General features: G+C 41.5%; 1 protein-coding gene across 1 annotated transcript in view; it reads left to right on the forward strand.

Annotated features, from left to right (window-relative positions):
* The window catches only part of mao (monoamine oxidase), a 57,175-nt gene that overhangs the window by 13,708 nt on the left and 26,893 nt on the right, over nt 1–16,574 (forward strand). The window contains exons 2-3 of the mRNA XM_069178907.1: nt 7,772–7,866; nt 9,202–9,339. Of these exons, the coding sequence (XP_069035008.1) occupies nt 7,772–7,866; nt 9,202–9,339 (233 nt within the window). The remainder of the gene's footprint in view (nt 1–7,771; nt 7,867–9,201; nt 9,340–16,574) is intronic.

Consider the following 16,574-nt stretch of genomic DNA (forward strand, 5'->3'; position numbering starts at 1 on the left):
AGGACATTTTTTAAATGCACGCAATGCTGTTTCCAAGGATTCAAATCGGCTTCTCTGCTCAAGGAGCAACGTGGGTAGAGAGTATTATCAGCTGACCCAGACCAGGGTCCCCTGAGAAGCAACGCGCAGCTGTAGGACTGCAGGGCTCAGGCCAAGAGTGTGGTGCCGGCGACTGTGCCAGCTCTTCCGTAAACAATATGGAGTTATCCCTAATCTCCCTTGTGCCGTTGCCTGAAGGCATAGGTTTTTATACCGACATCGTCCGAACCCCTGAGTCTGTGCTAAGCTCTGTGTTGCCCCTTTTACCGGTACATATAGAGTCTCTACTGGCCATTCCACGGCTTGCCCATCCGACATCTGTGACAATATCTAAACAAACCCAGTGATTCTGAAATGCACTTGTGCACCTGGTTGTTATAAATACCTTTAGTCATCTCATGTCATCATGCATATACAAATCCTGTGTCCTGATTAGAAAATGCCATGGTGACCAGATTTGCACTTAACCAATTTTTTTTAAACAGGGAGGCATACCTCATTGCGAGAGAACGCAGTTTGCAGGTGTGGGCAGTGTGCAGGGATAAGGAATTTGATATGGTGAAAGACCTTTGCCCACTGTAAATTCCTATGGACTCGGGGTTGGGCCTTCCTGGGTACAGCTGTGTCCTGTTTTGGAACTGTCGGCAGTTTCGCCACAGTACATAATAGTAACACTGAAATACAATCTCGGTAGCTAAGCAGTGGTGGACCTCCAAGATAAAACCTGCTGCTGCTGTAAGTGGTGTTTGTGGACCAGTAGGTGGTGCTCTTCACTCTGGAACAGAATTTCCAAAGTCAGTGTCCCACTATGGTAACGTATTGTAGGAAGTGGTGTCCATTGCATAACACATTTAGCTGAGATCCATACTACTTGTTTATTATTAACACACTCTTTGTAAGAGCTGTGGTTTTGACCCTTGGTACCTGGTGAATTCTTGACTTGACTTGACTTGAACTTTATTGCCATATGTAACCGGTACCGGTACAATGGAATTCTTACTTACAGAAGTCTCTCGATTGTAAAACAAGTGTAAAAAACAAAACAAAGTGCAAACAGTGCATCAAGACAATGTACAAACAAACAACAGACAATGTGCAAGTAAACATGTAGACAGTTTGAATGTAAACAATACAGACATGTAAACAATGACTGGAGATGTGCAATAGATAAGAAATCATAAAGAGGTAGATGGTGATGGTGTAGGTGTGGTCCGAGGGGGATGGCTAAATGTGTTCGCCAGTCTCACTGCTTGTGGAAAGAAGCTATTGAAGAATCTAGTGGTAAGTGCATGCGGTAATGGTGCAGCGGTAGAAGTTCACCAACACATGTATTGGCATCCCCCATCGCTTGAGGCACCTCAAGAAATAAAGGCGCTGCTGAGCCTTCTTCATGACAGAGTCAGTGTTCACGGTCCAGGTTAGATCTTTAGAGATGTGAATTCCCAAAAACCTAAAGCTGGTGACTGTTTCCACTTCCGTTCCATCAATACTGAGTGGGCTGTGAGTGTATGGCCTTTGTCTCCGAAAGTCCACTATTACCTCTTTCGTTTTCTTTATGTTCAAGTCCAGGTTATTGCTATGACACCACCTAAGCAGCTGTACAACTTCATCCCTGTAAGTGGACTCGTCATCATCTGCAAACTTAATGATGCGGTTGTTGCTGTGTCTTGCTGTGCAGTCGTGAGTAAATAGGGAGTACAACCTTGGACTCAGACAGCAGCCTTGTGGGGTTCCAGTGCTCAGGGTGAGTGGTGTTGATGTTTTATTGCCTATCTGCACCACCTGTGGTCTCTCGATAAGAAAGTCCAGCAGCCAGTTGCACAGACCTAGTCCCCTGAGCTTTGTCACCAGTTGACTGGGTATGATGGAATTGAATGCTGAACTGTAGTCCACAAACAGCATTCTCACATACGAGTTCTTAGTGTCCAGGTGTTCCAAGGCTGTATGCAGAGCCAGGGAGACAGCATCATCCACTGATCTGTTGCTCTGGTAGGCGAACTGCAGGGGGTCCAGGGACTCTGATATGGAGGAGTTGATGTGTGACAACACCAGCTTCTCCAGGCATTTCATCACGACAGATGTTAATGCTACTGGGCGGTAATCATTCAGGCATGTCACTTTTGTCTTTTTGGGGGTTGGAACAATAGTGGTTTTTTTAAAGCAGGTGGGGACCATGGACTGTGACAGGGAGGAGTTAAAGATGTCCGTAAACACTGTGGTCAGCTGGGCTGCACATGTCCTCAGAACGCGAGGTGGTATCCCATCAGGCCCTGCAGTCTTATGGATTTTCACCCTGCTCAGAGTCTTCTGCACGTCCTGCTCTGAGAGTCTCAGAACAAACTCGCCCTGCACACTTGGGGTCTTCTCAGCATTGCCCGTGTTCAGAGCATCAAAGCGGGCATAGAAGTGGTTCAGCTCGTCAGGCAGGGATGCGTTGTTCGTGTCAATCTCCTGGCTGCAGCCCCTGTAGCCTGTGATTGACTGTAATCCCTGCCACAGCCTCCGGGTGTCAGCGCACTGCGTTTCAAGCCGCACTCTGTAGCTCCGTTTGGCGCGTTTTATGGCTTCTTCTAATGCATACCGTGATTTCTTGTACAGCTCTTTGTCCCCCGATTTGAACGCGGTGGATCTATCTTTTATTTTATTGCAAATGTCGTCGTTGAACCACGGTTTCTACCCTGTGTTTGCTCAATCTGGTCTATGTGAAGTACCTTTTTCATCAACTGGAAAAGCAGATTTTTACTTCTACATCTGTTCTGCTGTGCAATGAGGCTCCTCATGCAGAATGCCTGCTGGAATCCTATGGGATGGTTAGTGCTGTACAAATCAATGTCATTCTTTATCCGTATCAATCCACATTTTCTCCTTTGCAGTAATGACTCGGCCAAGAAACCCCCACCTCTGCAACAAAAGAAGTGTTGCGCCCTCAACCCCAAGAGGAAAAAAGTATAAATGCACAAGTAAAATAAAATAGGTTTCAGACATGAGTCAAATCTATCTCACAGGAAGGAATTGGTCTTAATTTCAGTTCTGTTTGCATGACTGTTATTTCCTCGTCAGCTCGTCTGAACCATACAGTTCCAGTGCAAAGGTCACAGGGGTGAATCTGGTAAGAAGCACCTCTAATAAGATTAATAGTAGAGTAATGTAAACCATTGAGCTTCTTAATATGGTGCTTGAGGCAAATAACTAAAAAATATTGCTGTAATTAAATGTAAGAGACAGGGACATCTGAACTAATATATAAACACATATATACAGTATATAAAAAAGATTGTGTAATATGTGATTTATTACAGAAGCATAATGTATTAGTAGCAAACCACAAAGGACTAGGTTGCAGCTTACGAAACAGTGAATTAATGAGGTTTGGTATGCTTTCATAAGCTGGCTTCTGAAAACAGTTTTAGCAGCTACTTCATAGAATGCACAGTATGTTCGTTACAGAGTTCATGGCAGGAAGCTGCCATGGAAAATTCTTGCACTGAGCCGCAAAAGTAACGGAAGCAAATTTAGACAGTAACATAAGAGGGCAAGATGGGTTACAGACAAGTGGCCGGTCAGACCAGACCGTGGAACTCGATGGATTGCTATCTGATCTGAGGCTTGTGTCCAGCTGGTTCTGCTTAAGGTATGTAAATATGTCCTGCTACTGTACAGTAAGCCCTAAAAATGAAATGCCCAAGCATTCAAAATATGAGAGATAGATAGAGATATAGTGTGATGCTTACTTGCAAATGAAATGGCTTTAATATCCACCGAGAGGCATTTGCAAAGGCAACAAGCAGAATTTGCACTAAGGCATCTGCTGCCTGCATAATATAATCCCGATATTAGATGGTGGCTTTCCGTTAGGCAGACTAGAGTACTCTTAAAATCATGAAGCCCCCAGCAAGTAAAGCATTTAGAATCTGCAATGGTCAGAAGAGTTTGAGGTCTGGCTGATTTGGTCTTGACCTTATTCAGCATTACTTGAACTTGAACTTGAACTTGAACTTTATTGCCATATGTACCCGGTACTAGTACAATGGAATTCTTACTTACAGAAAGTCTCTCGATTGTAAAACAAGTATAAAAAACAAGACAAAGTGCAAACAGTGCATCAAGACAATGTACAAACAAACAATAGACAATGTGCAAGTAAACATGTGGACAGTTTGAATGTAAACAATACAGACATGTAAACAATGACTGGAGATGTGCAATAGATAAGAAATCATAAAGAGGTAGATGGTGATGGTGTAGGTGTGGTCCGAGGGGGATGGCTAAATGTGTTCGCCAGTCTCACTGCTTGTGGATAGAAGCTATTGAAAAATCTAGTGGTAAGTGTCCGAATGCTCTTATATCTCTTGCCTGAGGGCAGTGGGGTGAAGAGCTCATGCCCGGGGTGTTGACTGTCCTCTGTGATGGCCAGAATTCTACCACGGCAGCGGTCCTCATAGAGCTGTTTAATCTCGGTGAGACCGCAGCCGATGATCTTCTGGGCCATATTGACCATTCTCTGCAGTGCCTTTCTTTCTCGCGAAGAGGTGTTGCCATACCACACGGTGATTCCGTTGGTGAGGACGCTCTCGATGGTGCAGCGGTAGAAGTTCACCAACACATGTATTGGCATCCCCCGTCGCTTGAGGCACCTCAAGAAATAAAGGCGCTGCTGAGCCTTCTTCATGATAGAGTCAGTGTTCACAGTCCAGGTTAGATCTTTAGAGATGTGAATTCCCAAAAACCTAAAGCTGGTGACTGTTTCCACTTCCGTTCCATCAATACTGAGTGGGCTGTGAGTGTATGGCCTTTGTCTCCGAAAGTCCACTATTAGCTCTTTCGTTTTCTTTATGTTCAAGTCCAGGTTATTGCTATGACACCACCTAACCTCCTTTACAAAAATCTCTGTTGGTTCTAAGTGTAAACCGAGGACAGAGAGACCCCTTTCCCAGCCTTTGGGAAGTGAGCTCAATCACAGTTATAGTGTTTGGTGATGGTAAACGACAGATGTAATTATGAGTGTATGTGCAAAACTGAGTGTGTGATTAGATTACAGCGAGGACAGTGGTTGCCTGGAGCAATTTAGGGCTGTCTTTCTCTCCACACTGAGAATACCTTAACGAACATTGCATAATTAGCTTTACCCAGAGTTACTGGCACATTTTGGGAAAACAGAAGAAATTTAAGGACCATTCGATTTAAAATCTAAAATTAAAATTAAATTAAAATCCGAATAGGATTGGCCTATTGGGTTTCCTATTACACTTCACTGCCTATTACAGGGCGACCATGTCAATGTACAGGGATAAATCTGTCTCATAAACATTCAAATGACAGGTATCTGTACAGCTGTTATCCCTGCTTGTATGTTTTAGCCATAATGTAAACAGGTTTAGAGAGTGTAGAAAACACTACCTTAACACCATTTTCCTATCCTATTCGGTCATGTAGTTTGAAGAAATAGATTAAAGGATGTGAAAAAACAGGCAGAAAAAGTTTCATGTATGATGTATATTTATAATGTAAAGGGATGGTTGTGTAATGTCATTTATTTTAAAAATATTTTTTTCTGTTCTCTAAAGTGAAAAAAAAAAACAGCCAAAAGCATAAAAAACTATAATTCTATACATTGCGAAGTTCAATTCATGAGCATCTCAGTATATTCCAGTCAGTCCATATTGCCCGTATGTCACACACGACAATGATTTTTTCATTTTGAATTCGGCTTTTTGCATTATTCTTCCATTCTGTGAATTGTGGTTTGTTTCAATCTTTGAATAATAAAAAAAATAATAATAAAAAAAGGAAAATGCAAATGGTAACAGATTTACAGTGGTGGTCAGAATTCATTCAAGGTAAACAAAATTGGGCACAATCTAAGAAAAAATCTGGAATGATTGTTTGCTGTCCTTGCTTGTTTTTATACAGTACAGCGTTCTGAGCAGCATATCTTTAACTCTAGGATTTGGAATGGACCCAAGAATGAACATGGGCCCAAACACAGGCCAGGGGCTGTTTACATTATCTTCTGTTTTCTCAAGTCTTTTTTTAGACCTCCAGACTTACACTCATGTGTTCTTCCAGTGTGCAATACTCTGGTCTGAAATATTTACCAATATATTTCCATAGCAATTACAGTAGCTGTTTCTGGAAAGATTTGTGTTTTTTTTACTCTCTAGACTCTAGAGTCTATTCTGAAAAAGCTCCCTAGTTGCAAACTGAAGTGTTTTCCTTGAAATGTCATTGGAAAGTCAGCTTTTGATGTTAAGCACACAGATAAGATGACGAGAGGAGGGAAACCCCGCCTTTTCCTGTTTTGTTTTTGTCTTGGAGTAGAAATTATTAGGCTCTGATGTGAAGTGTACTAAATATCAGATTGCAACATCAAAACTGTAGTTGACCTTTCTGGTGAGAGGTTTGCAGAGCTAATGGCTTTCAGATCCTGCTGTGTGGAGGGAAGACATTCTTTGTGGTCAGCTGATCTGAAACCAGAGCCTTTACAAACCTCACCGTCTGTAAAACCCTCCAGTTACCATGACTCTGAATATATATGCTTTCAAGCTCTTACGCCACTGCAATGGAAGTGCTTTCACTTCTGCATTAAAGTTCTGAAAACGGGCTTCCTATTATTGTATTATAGCAGCCTCTGTTTCCTAAATATTTCTTACACTGAAATCCTTTTTGTGCAGAAATTGTGCATGTTAAACAACTGAAGATATGTAGGTGCTGAATTTTTCTAAAAGATAATCCTGAAAGATACCAGCACTGGGCAAAATCTTTGTTAACTCCTTCAATATGACCATGAGCACTAATGTGTTAATGTACCACAAAGTATCTGATTCAATATATTGAACTTTATGTCAATAACTAAAATATTTTTAAAATAAATGAGCAATTTATTTAATGCAGATGTTGTCAACATTGTTTCTTTGGTTCACTTAATATTGCAAAGTTTCAAAGTTTGTGTGTTTAGACAGAGTTTCTTTGCTGACAGAAACAGCCTGTTGTAGTTGCCACAGCCTCCTTAAATGAATGCGAGATTTCAATGACTAATGTCTGATACATATTTCTGAGGTTGTTTCATTGTCACATTTTCTAGATGACAGGAAAGACAAATGTGGTTTAACAGTTTCAGCTACTGCTTTGCAGAGAGGCGCTTGTAAACTGGCTATTAATTAAATAAAAATATATACCTCTTCAAAATATCAAAAATATCAAAACAGAAATTCCAAGATGGATGACTTCATTTTGTTTATTATTGGTATGAAAATAAAGGTAAATTCTTGGCTGAGGTTTCTGTCAAGAAATGCTTAACATCAAGGTATCTTAACAAGAGATCCAGGTGTTCTGAGCAGGTCTTCCTCTGCCTCTGGTCCACCCTGCTCATTTTTCTTAAATGCTTCTTTGAAGAGAGCTGACTATTGTTATATGTCTTGAATACAGAAGACTACAAATGCCTCTGATCCACGTATTCAAATTCACAAAGTAACACAGGACACAAGAGGAAAGTACAAAGAAAGTACATTGAAGAACTGAGACCTGGAAGCACACATTTCTTTACACAAAGGGTTGTGGGAGTATGCAACACAAGCTAACCTATCAGGCGGTGCAAGCTGATACTCTGGCTTCCTTCAAGAAACAGTTAGATGAGGTTCTGGGTTCACTTCTCTAGTAGCATCCCACCAAGGCAGATTGGCTGAATGGCCTCTTGTTTCTAATCTCCTTATGTCTGTGTGTGTTCCATTGAAAGGTCTGACTGCGGCAAAACTGCTTGTGGAGTCAGGCCTGAACCCTGTGGTCCTGGAGGCTCGGAACAGAGTAGGCGGACGGACCTTCACTGTGCAGGTAAGACACCTGACAGGCAATGAAGAGTGTTCCTGTGTGGCCTGCGCTGACCAGGTCTTTATCTGGACAACTGACATGTGTAATAAGAAAGCAGCACAGTTAAATTCTCCAAAGCTTTCAGGGTACAGATGTAAGAGACCCAATGGGTAATTGGTGTTGCTGTAACATCCCTCCCATCCCTTTTTAATAAGAATTAAAAAGGTCAAACATTTCCTCGGATGGGATTGTAACTCAGCCATTGATGGTTTTGATAAGATTTGATCTAAATCAAATTGAGATGAATAAATAATGAAGGGAATTTTAAGTAAACATGCAGGTGAAGTTTTATTTTTGAATATTTGTGGCTTTCGTGGTGACAGTATGATGACGTCATGATTAGCATGATCTGTGAGTCCTGATGACTTTGATGGAGGAGAGAAGTCCCAGTCGTTCATACAGGAGGTCAGTCTCCAGTATAATCCTGGTGGACTGTGATTCCTTGCTTTAGGGGGGAGCTTTTACTCAGCCAAGTATGATGCGTTTTTAGATTGTTCAGTTGGCATTTTCATGCCATTTTTCAAAAGGAAAAAAGCAACATTAATTTGTTTATAGCCTCTGCAAACATGAATTATAGTTCAAAATTCATCTTTATATTATTATTCATGTTATGCAAATAATGTTGTTTACATTTTGTTGTTTGATTTTATTGTATTGTGAAAATAAATTACTAAGTGAATCAAATGAATCTATGACAATTGAAAATGACAGATTATTTTCTCTGGGGTTTCTGAGTTTTTTAGGGGAGTTTCTCAGTTATTTTTGACTGCCCATATCATTTTGGCTGTGACTGTATACTGTCCTCAGACTGTTCCCTCACTTAGACAGTAGCGGTAATGGAGGCCAGTGCCTAAGACTCTGCATAAGAGTCATGACAAAGGAAGGTGACTTGTAATTTATTATCGAAAAACACAAACGGCAAACCTGATATTGTTCGAGGACTGCAAGAAATGAAGGAACACTGAAACGAAAATTGAAATGCCTATAATTTTTGGCAGTTCCATAAAAAATCCATTGCATTCTTGTGTTGTTTCCCCCAATTTATTCAACAATATCGGTCAAGGTTCAGCACTCACTGCGAGTTGATTACTGTCAGTCTTTTTGGCCTACTCTGTAATCTACTTTGGCTCCTGGAATTGTGTGGCCAGGTACAGGCTCCTGCATCCTGTACGTGCACGTATGTTTTCATGATGTATTTGTTGATTTGTATTACAGGAGTAAAAACTGTTCAGTAAATGCTGTTTTGTAGAAAGGTACAGCACTTCTCTAATCATTGCCTTCTGCCTTTGTTGAATTCAGAACAAGCCCTGTCAGTATGTGGATCTTGGAGGTGCCTATGTGGGCCCGACCCAGAACCGAATCCTCCGTGTGGCCAAGGAAATGGGTGTCAAAACGTACAAAGTGAACGAGCAGGAGAACTTGGTGCACTACGTGAAGGTGAGAGCAAACAGGCGGGGAGCGGCTGACTAGGTGGACTCAGCCTTTTTCATTTCTGTTTTCCCAGTGGGTTACTGCATGAAGGTGGATCTACTCTGATCACGAATGAAAGTTTTGGATAATTGAATTAAAACAGGGACTCCACAAAAATACGGAATTGCATTAGAATAGCAGTGCTTACAAGTCTCTCGCGGCTTAGTCAAGTTGTCATCACCTAACGTTCTTTGCTTTTGTGTGTTTTACACACCAGAGTGAATCTTTGAATGCATTTATGATGAGTAACTGTGCCAGTGTGACGGTAGGTCAGTCTGAAGCAGCGGCATTTTGGGATCCATCACTGTACTGTGTAGGGGCTTTGTGCATTTACTGGGACAATTATTAATTGTAGCAGTAAGTCACAAAATGATTCTTTGATGGCTCTTAGAAAACCGACCTTGCGGGATAACTCAGCATCACACACACACGGATACTAATACACGACAATACATTTTATTAATACGTAAAATGTGCATATAAATATAACAGATCTTAAGAGTGAGGGTTAGCAGAATACAAAAGGTATAGATTCAATATAGTATAGATACTCGCAAGCAAGTATGTCACTCATAGGAATTAAATTGATATCAACTCAGGTTGAGGTAACAATTGAATTCTTGAGCTGTAATGCAGAATGTTGAATACTCATTCAATCTGTGGGAATTCAGATCTCCCGCGGACACAAGGGAACACCGACAGGCTGTTACTGTGTCCAGTCGGCATCCTCGGGCTGGTTCGGTGTGAGGTGGGGGAGAAGGAAGGACAGATTCCTGCTGTGACACTCTGAAGACCGGCTAGTTAGTGTTGGCTTAACTACCAGAGATTGTGCACATGAAAAGTGACTGCGGGTCCGAGCACGTCACACTCTTTAGACGGGAAGAAGACCGGTTTGTTCCCGATATAGCGCTAGTCCTGAATCCTGAGAATCAGCTGTCCACATTTTTGACCGTAGTTCATTTGTTGATCAGGCGAGCGCTCTCGGTGGGGTTCCGGCGGTTCACGAGGCTTGCTGCTGGGCTAACCTCGGGCGGATCCTTTGGTGACGCGCGGGCAACCTCCGGTCTTGACTTTTAGAACAAAGTAAAGTCCTGGCACTCGGACACACTGGCCGTTACGTGATTGTCTGAGATGAGTCTGAGAATATCCTGGAGAAGCCCCCTTCTGGCCCTGTGCTGCCTGTTTTATCTGGAGGAACTATGATCATTTATTGGTTGAATGTTCTGCGGGCATTCGAGACCCATGTGGGGTCACCCTACCTTCCAGTTCCTGATTGGCTAATCGAGGTGGAGGATGAGTAACAATGCATTCTGACCTTAGGGTTGTAAACCTTGGGATGAGACTATCCCAAGGAATCTCCCAGACAGTAAGGTGCCAGAGATGACCATTTATTAGGGTGGCTGGAGAATCTCAGCCTTGGAAGTTGTTCCTTATCAGGAAACTGTATCAGTCAGAAAAACACCTTCAATCTGAACAAAATGGAATGGCCTCTCTCTTTGTGTCCAGCACCATTAAGATGAGAGAGAGAGAGACTGGCAAGGGAGCAGCAAACTTAATTTCTGTATTTTTAATAAGCCTTGCCGCTACAACTGCTAGATGTGCAGGTCGCTTGGGATGAAGCATTTTTACTGCACTTCCTCTCTGGCTCCTGGAAATGGATGATGCAGGGACACACAGATATTATCAGGCTGCAATGAGGCCTTTAAGGTCTGATCATAACTTTAAAAAGGGATTAGAGATTGATTCCTTGAATGCGTTGAGCTTGGAGATAAGAAAGCTTGCCGTATGACTTCATGGCTTTACAAGATCCACAGTGGATGTCCTAATGCTCTCTAATGGATAAGGAGGGCTGTGCTTTGCAGGAAACAATCCTCTGTAGCTGAGCACTGTGCTTTTTTCTGTATGAATTAGATGAGCATCCTGTCCCTGTGAGATGCTCATCTCTGCCTGAAGGAACACAATAATATGGTTTCTTCTGCTCTTAATGCTTGGCGTTGTTAAGGGAGAGAGCAGAAAATGTTGCTGGCCTCTTCACTAATGTAAAATCAAGGGGAAGCATCACCAGGTTTAACTCCTTATCTGTTAGATCTTCTTATTGAATTTCCTTGGAGATGACTTCCTAGGCTCTTTTGAAGGGTGCATGTTTTTACTCTGTGATCAGGAGTCGTGCACTGCTGTTTTAACTTGAGATGCTACAAGAAATTACTTTTCTTGGACAGCTGTGAGTAAAGAATCCTAGGTTTAGCACTGCTCATTTAGTTTCTCTCTTGATGCTGACAGTAGGTGACAACTGAGTCACACATTAGAAAAGTCCTTCCCTGTCTGTGCCAGATTTTGCCTTGCGTTACAATATGGCAACATCAAGAGGACTCAAATTGCAGTGTAAGCTTCAAATTGTGGAATTGTTCAAACACTAATCAGTTAAATTGAAACCTGAAATGTGTTACAGTGGTTCTCCTGTATAAACCAAGATGGCAGTCTAATACAATTTGCTAATTTGTATTCTGAACCTGCAGTCTGCTCATGGTCATACTCATATTGCAGTCAGTAAGTATTTAGGGAAATGTATGTGTTTGGTTTGAGAACTGGTTAATAGAAAACATATAGTACAGTTAGGATGTAAATGCTCTAACTGGGATGATAAATATCACAGTAGTGTTGTAGTACAGGGGTCTATACTAATACCACTGCTCTTTTTCTAGGTTCTGTTCTAATAGGTAAACTGTTCAAGCTTGCAAATCCTACTCAGATAAAGTTACTGCTCATCATCTTGTGTGTCTGCTACTTAACAAAAGACGATAATGTTGCAGCTATATCAACTAAAACGACATCCTGAGATGTTTTTTCCAAACACCTTTTGAGCGATTCTTCTTCAGAATTTGTAAAACAAATTATTTTTTAGCTTAACATAAGCAAGCTCCTAACCCTACCCTTGGCAGGAACAATACCCTTCCACTACGTATATGTCATGCCTTCTCACCACCACTTTCTCACATGGAAGCGCACTCGCACTAATCACACTCCAGCCCTGAGCACTTCTGCTAAACTACACCACTCCTGCCAATCAGCCAACCACAACACTCCATCAATCAGTGGACCTCCTCCCTTGCACAATACTTAAACCCTCCAGAAGGCCCTGGTAGTGGTTGTTTGTTTGTTCACCTACCTTGCCTTAGATTCTGTTTTCCTTCTTGCTCTTTGTTACTAGCCACAGAACTCACCTTTGATTTCGTCTACTGTCTTGCCCATTTGGATTTGGAAGCCTACTCGTTGACCTTCACCTTTTGACTCATGGAACTGCCTTTTTGACTACGACTTTAGTCTTGCTCTATTCTGGATTGGAAACCTTCTCTCCTGCCTTTTTCTGCGACCCTCAGAACTCGACTCGGTCTTTGCCTGCTGTCTATCCCCCTTAGGTACCGCATATGGTCCATCTCCCCGTTTCCTCAGTGGATCATTCCTGACAGTATATATACAGTCTATATTTTGTTATCTCCATACATGTGCTCCTAACTTAGTGTGATATTGCTTACTGTAAGCGCAGTTATTTCCATGAGTGCTGCCCTTTGATTATGACTCGATGGAAACAAATCAGGTTTACAAAACAAAAAATACATTTTGGGTCTGGTCAATATTTTTTAAATAGATATTACTCTCTTTATGAAAAGTACAATGATTTTCTACAGGTGTGGTAACAGGATGACACAGATTCTTTTTGTGAGGGCTCAGTTAGTGTCCTTGGCATTAAGCAGATGAATGCTCCTTACTAAAAGATCCACACAGTTCTTTGCATCTACCACCAATTGGGCTCAAATGTAGTATTTCATGTCATTAAAACTTGTTTGGAAACCATTAAAAGTGTTTGCCCTTCAGGTTACATGATTGTATACTGTATACTGTATGTATTTAGATAATAGAGATATTGGAGGTTGTGTATGTTTTTGTTGAGTGTGCTATTTGAAACTTTGGGATCTATGTTTTTTTTAAGAAAATTATCATTTTAATTAGGTCTTGTCAGCTTATGCGTATGGGTCTATGTATACCTGTAGTGGTCAGGGCTCTGAACCTGTAACTGGAATGCCATGAGGTCAGATTCTGGGTGGGATCCTGCTCTTATACCGTTGAACAAGTTCAACTGAGCAAGCACAGTTTTCTATGTATATACTGTATTAACAGGTGGGTAGCTGCGTCAGCATGCGTAGGCTGCAAAGGAACAAGTAATAGGTTTATTCCATGCTGAAAAAAAGAAGAAAGAGAACACAACGTTTCGGCCGTGGAGCCTTCTTCAGGTGTGAGAGAGACAGGGCAGTAGGCAAAGGTAAAGTAGCGGGAGAACAAAGGTTGGGAGGGAGGAGGAGTGAGAGGCGGGAGCAGGGGACAGAAAGAGAGGCCAATCAAGAGGTGTGAAGTCAGAATGGGTGCAGAGAGGTGTGAAATGAAACTTCCAATGAATGGAGAAAATTTAAAAGAACAGTAATCTGTCGTTAAGGGAAGGGAGAATGTGTGATCCTAACTGCAGAATAATTTTAGTTTCGGTGGTCTTTCTGATGTATGAGTTCGGAAAACCGTCTTTGAGAACACAGACGGAGAGATTAGTGTGGTCGTGGCCGTCAGAGGTGAAATGGGAAACAATGGGCTTGGAGAGATCTTTAATCTTCACAGCCCTGACGTGTTCTCTGAAGCGGTCTCCGAGTCTCCTTCCTGTTTCTCCAATGTAGATGGCTGGGCATTTACTGCAAGAGATACAGTAAATAAGGTTGCTGGAGGTACAAGATGCTGTCTGGGTGATCCGGAATTGTCCTGAGGGGCCTTGAATGACTGTGGTGGTGGCTGTGTACTTGCAGGTGATACAGCGAGCTCTGTTGCAAGGGAAAGTGCCTGGTGTGGATGGTTGTTGAGGGCGGTCAAGGGAGCTGTGAACAAGGAGGTTACGCAGATTAGGTGGTCGGCGATATGAGATGATAGGGCGATCAGAAAAGAGGGCCCCAATGGAGGGATCATCCTGTAGGATGGAAAAATTCTGGTTAATTGTACTGTATTAACAGCTGTATAAATGAGATGTCTCCAGGCTCTAGGTCAGAGGGCAGCATTCTATTCAGAAGTCATGTGCCCAGAATTAATTTATTAAATTCTATTTGATGATCTGCATGCCATTTATACTTTGTTAATTTCCTTGCCCTTGCTTGCCTCGATCCCAGACTCATAGTTTGGTACTGTGAGCTGCACCCAAGCCTCTGAGTGTTCAGTCAGTAACCCTTTATCCAAGAAGGATAAAGAACTGACTTTGTATATGAAAATATCTGTTCACAGAGATATGTAGATTCAAATGTCTGGAGCTGTGAAAATGCCACTTTCTTCAAACCGTCTCAATTTCAGAGGCTAGGACTTCCAACAGCTTACAATAAAGAGTCCGTGATCTCCCCAGTAACCTCAAGTGGTGTCACAGATCCCTCAGTTTTGAGGCCCATAAGCCTGAGCTTTGTAATTCAACAAGATGCATTTCAAAATCCTCTCCACTCATTCACTTAAAAATCTGTCAGGTTCGCCTGTTCTGTTACTGGGTCTGGAAAAGGCATTAGTAAAGACACTGCTTTGCTTTCAGCACCTCAGTATGGCCCATTTAATTGAATCGGCCTTGTCTTCCTCATCTATGAAGGGATCCTCATTCTTTGTCTGAAAATTTAATTGGACACCTGATGTCTCAAAACATGGAGTACAAACCGCACGGTCTTTATGTTTAACAAACCTATATTCGTTTCTTCAAGTGTGCTGAAATATGCAAACATTTAACTTTACTTTCTTAGTCATTTACTGTCATCTAGCCTAAACAATTGAACTCTCCTCTTAAATGTAAAGAATAATCTTGATTAGCTGGCACCTCTAAAAATAAAGTATTAAATAAACCAACTGAATCTTTTTCCTTTCTCCATCACAGAGCTTCCATTGAGTAGCATAATTTGCAGATTGACAGCTGTGAAGCATAGTATTTTCTTAGCACAGCTTCTTTGCTGTCAAATAGACTTTTGTAGCACATGAAATCAGAGTGCGTTGATCTAGGTTATCATTGTGAATTTGTTGTGGAAATAAAATTAAGACATTTATTCAGAACTTTCAAGCCTGTGGGCTTTTATGAATTAGAGAAATTCATTTCCATCAGCTTTGCTTGACATGTGACCTGGGATGTAGTGATGCAGCTCCCAGGTTCTTGAAAAACCTATTTGTAAAAGTGGTCAAGGGGCATTTCGACAGTATAACATGCCAGTATTTCTTACAAGTGGAGGACAACAAATATATTTGGTCAGTCAGAAATTATGCCTAAGGAATATAAAGAACAGGATACTTCATAGCTTATCTTAAATGAAAATCCAAAGAGGAGCTCAATGTTTTGAGTCCTGCTATATAAATGGGGGTGTTACTAAAGTGGAAAAGTGTGAATATTAAACCTCTCCAGTGCATCATTTAGATTAAATACAGTAATAAAGATAGGCACTTGGAAACTCCATTAAATTCTTATGAATTGCTTCAGTAGATTGATTGTAACAGATTGGATCAACATGAAAAACAACTGTTGAGTGTGGATCTTTCCTTACTATTGCTGCACATTGTTTTAAGAATTGACTGTGATTTATACATTTAATAAGGCAAATGCCTCCTGCTCCCAAACACACAATGCTCCCAATTGTCAAGGAAGGCTCTGTGGATTCATTCTGGCACTGCAAATGATAACTTCCTCATCTTGAAGCTCTGTCTATTAGTATTATTTATTAGCTTAGAAGAGGCCCTTATCCAGAGCAACTTACAATATGTGCAAAGTTTACATGGTGTTTTAAGAACAGGAAAAGCAATCAATGAAAAGCACAATAAAACAAAAACAAGACTTAATAAATTGGCAAGGAGGCTAGTACACACCTGAAACTGCCTCACATGGAACTAAATTAGTACTGAAATAGTATTGATTTAAAGCACTAACATAAGCATTGTGTAGTTATTTCTCCTGTACAATTAGTGAATTACATTACCAGTTTTAGAATTAAAAGGGTAACTTTTATTGAAGGATGCAATTAGGAACCGAGAGGTCGCAGGTGAGTCCTGACCAGGCAGTGCGTACGGTTAGGGACCGTGAAGGTCTGATTTCTGGGTTAGTTCACTCCTTCCCTGAGGGTGGAGGGGGTACAGGCAGTCTGGCTGAAGAGGGGGTGCAG

Source organism: Lepisosteus oculatus, chromosome 15 (assembly GCF_040954835.1).
Source record: "Lepisosteus oculatus isolate fLepOcu1 chromosome 15, fLepOcu1.hap2, whole genome shotgun sequence".
Taxonomy (NCBI): domain Eukaryota; kingdom Metazoa; phylum Chordata; class Actinopteri; order Semionotiformes; family Lepisosteidae; genus Lepisosteus; species Lepisosteus oculatus.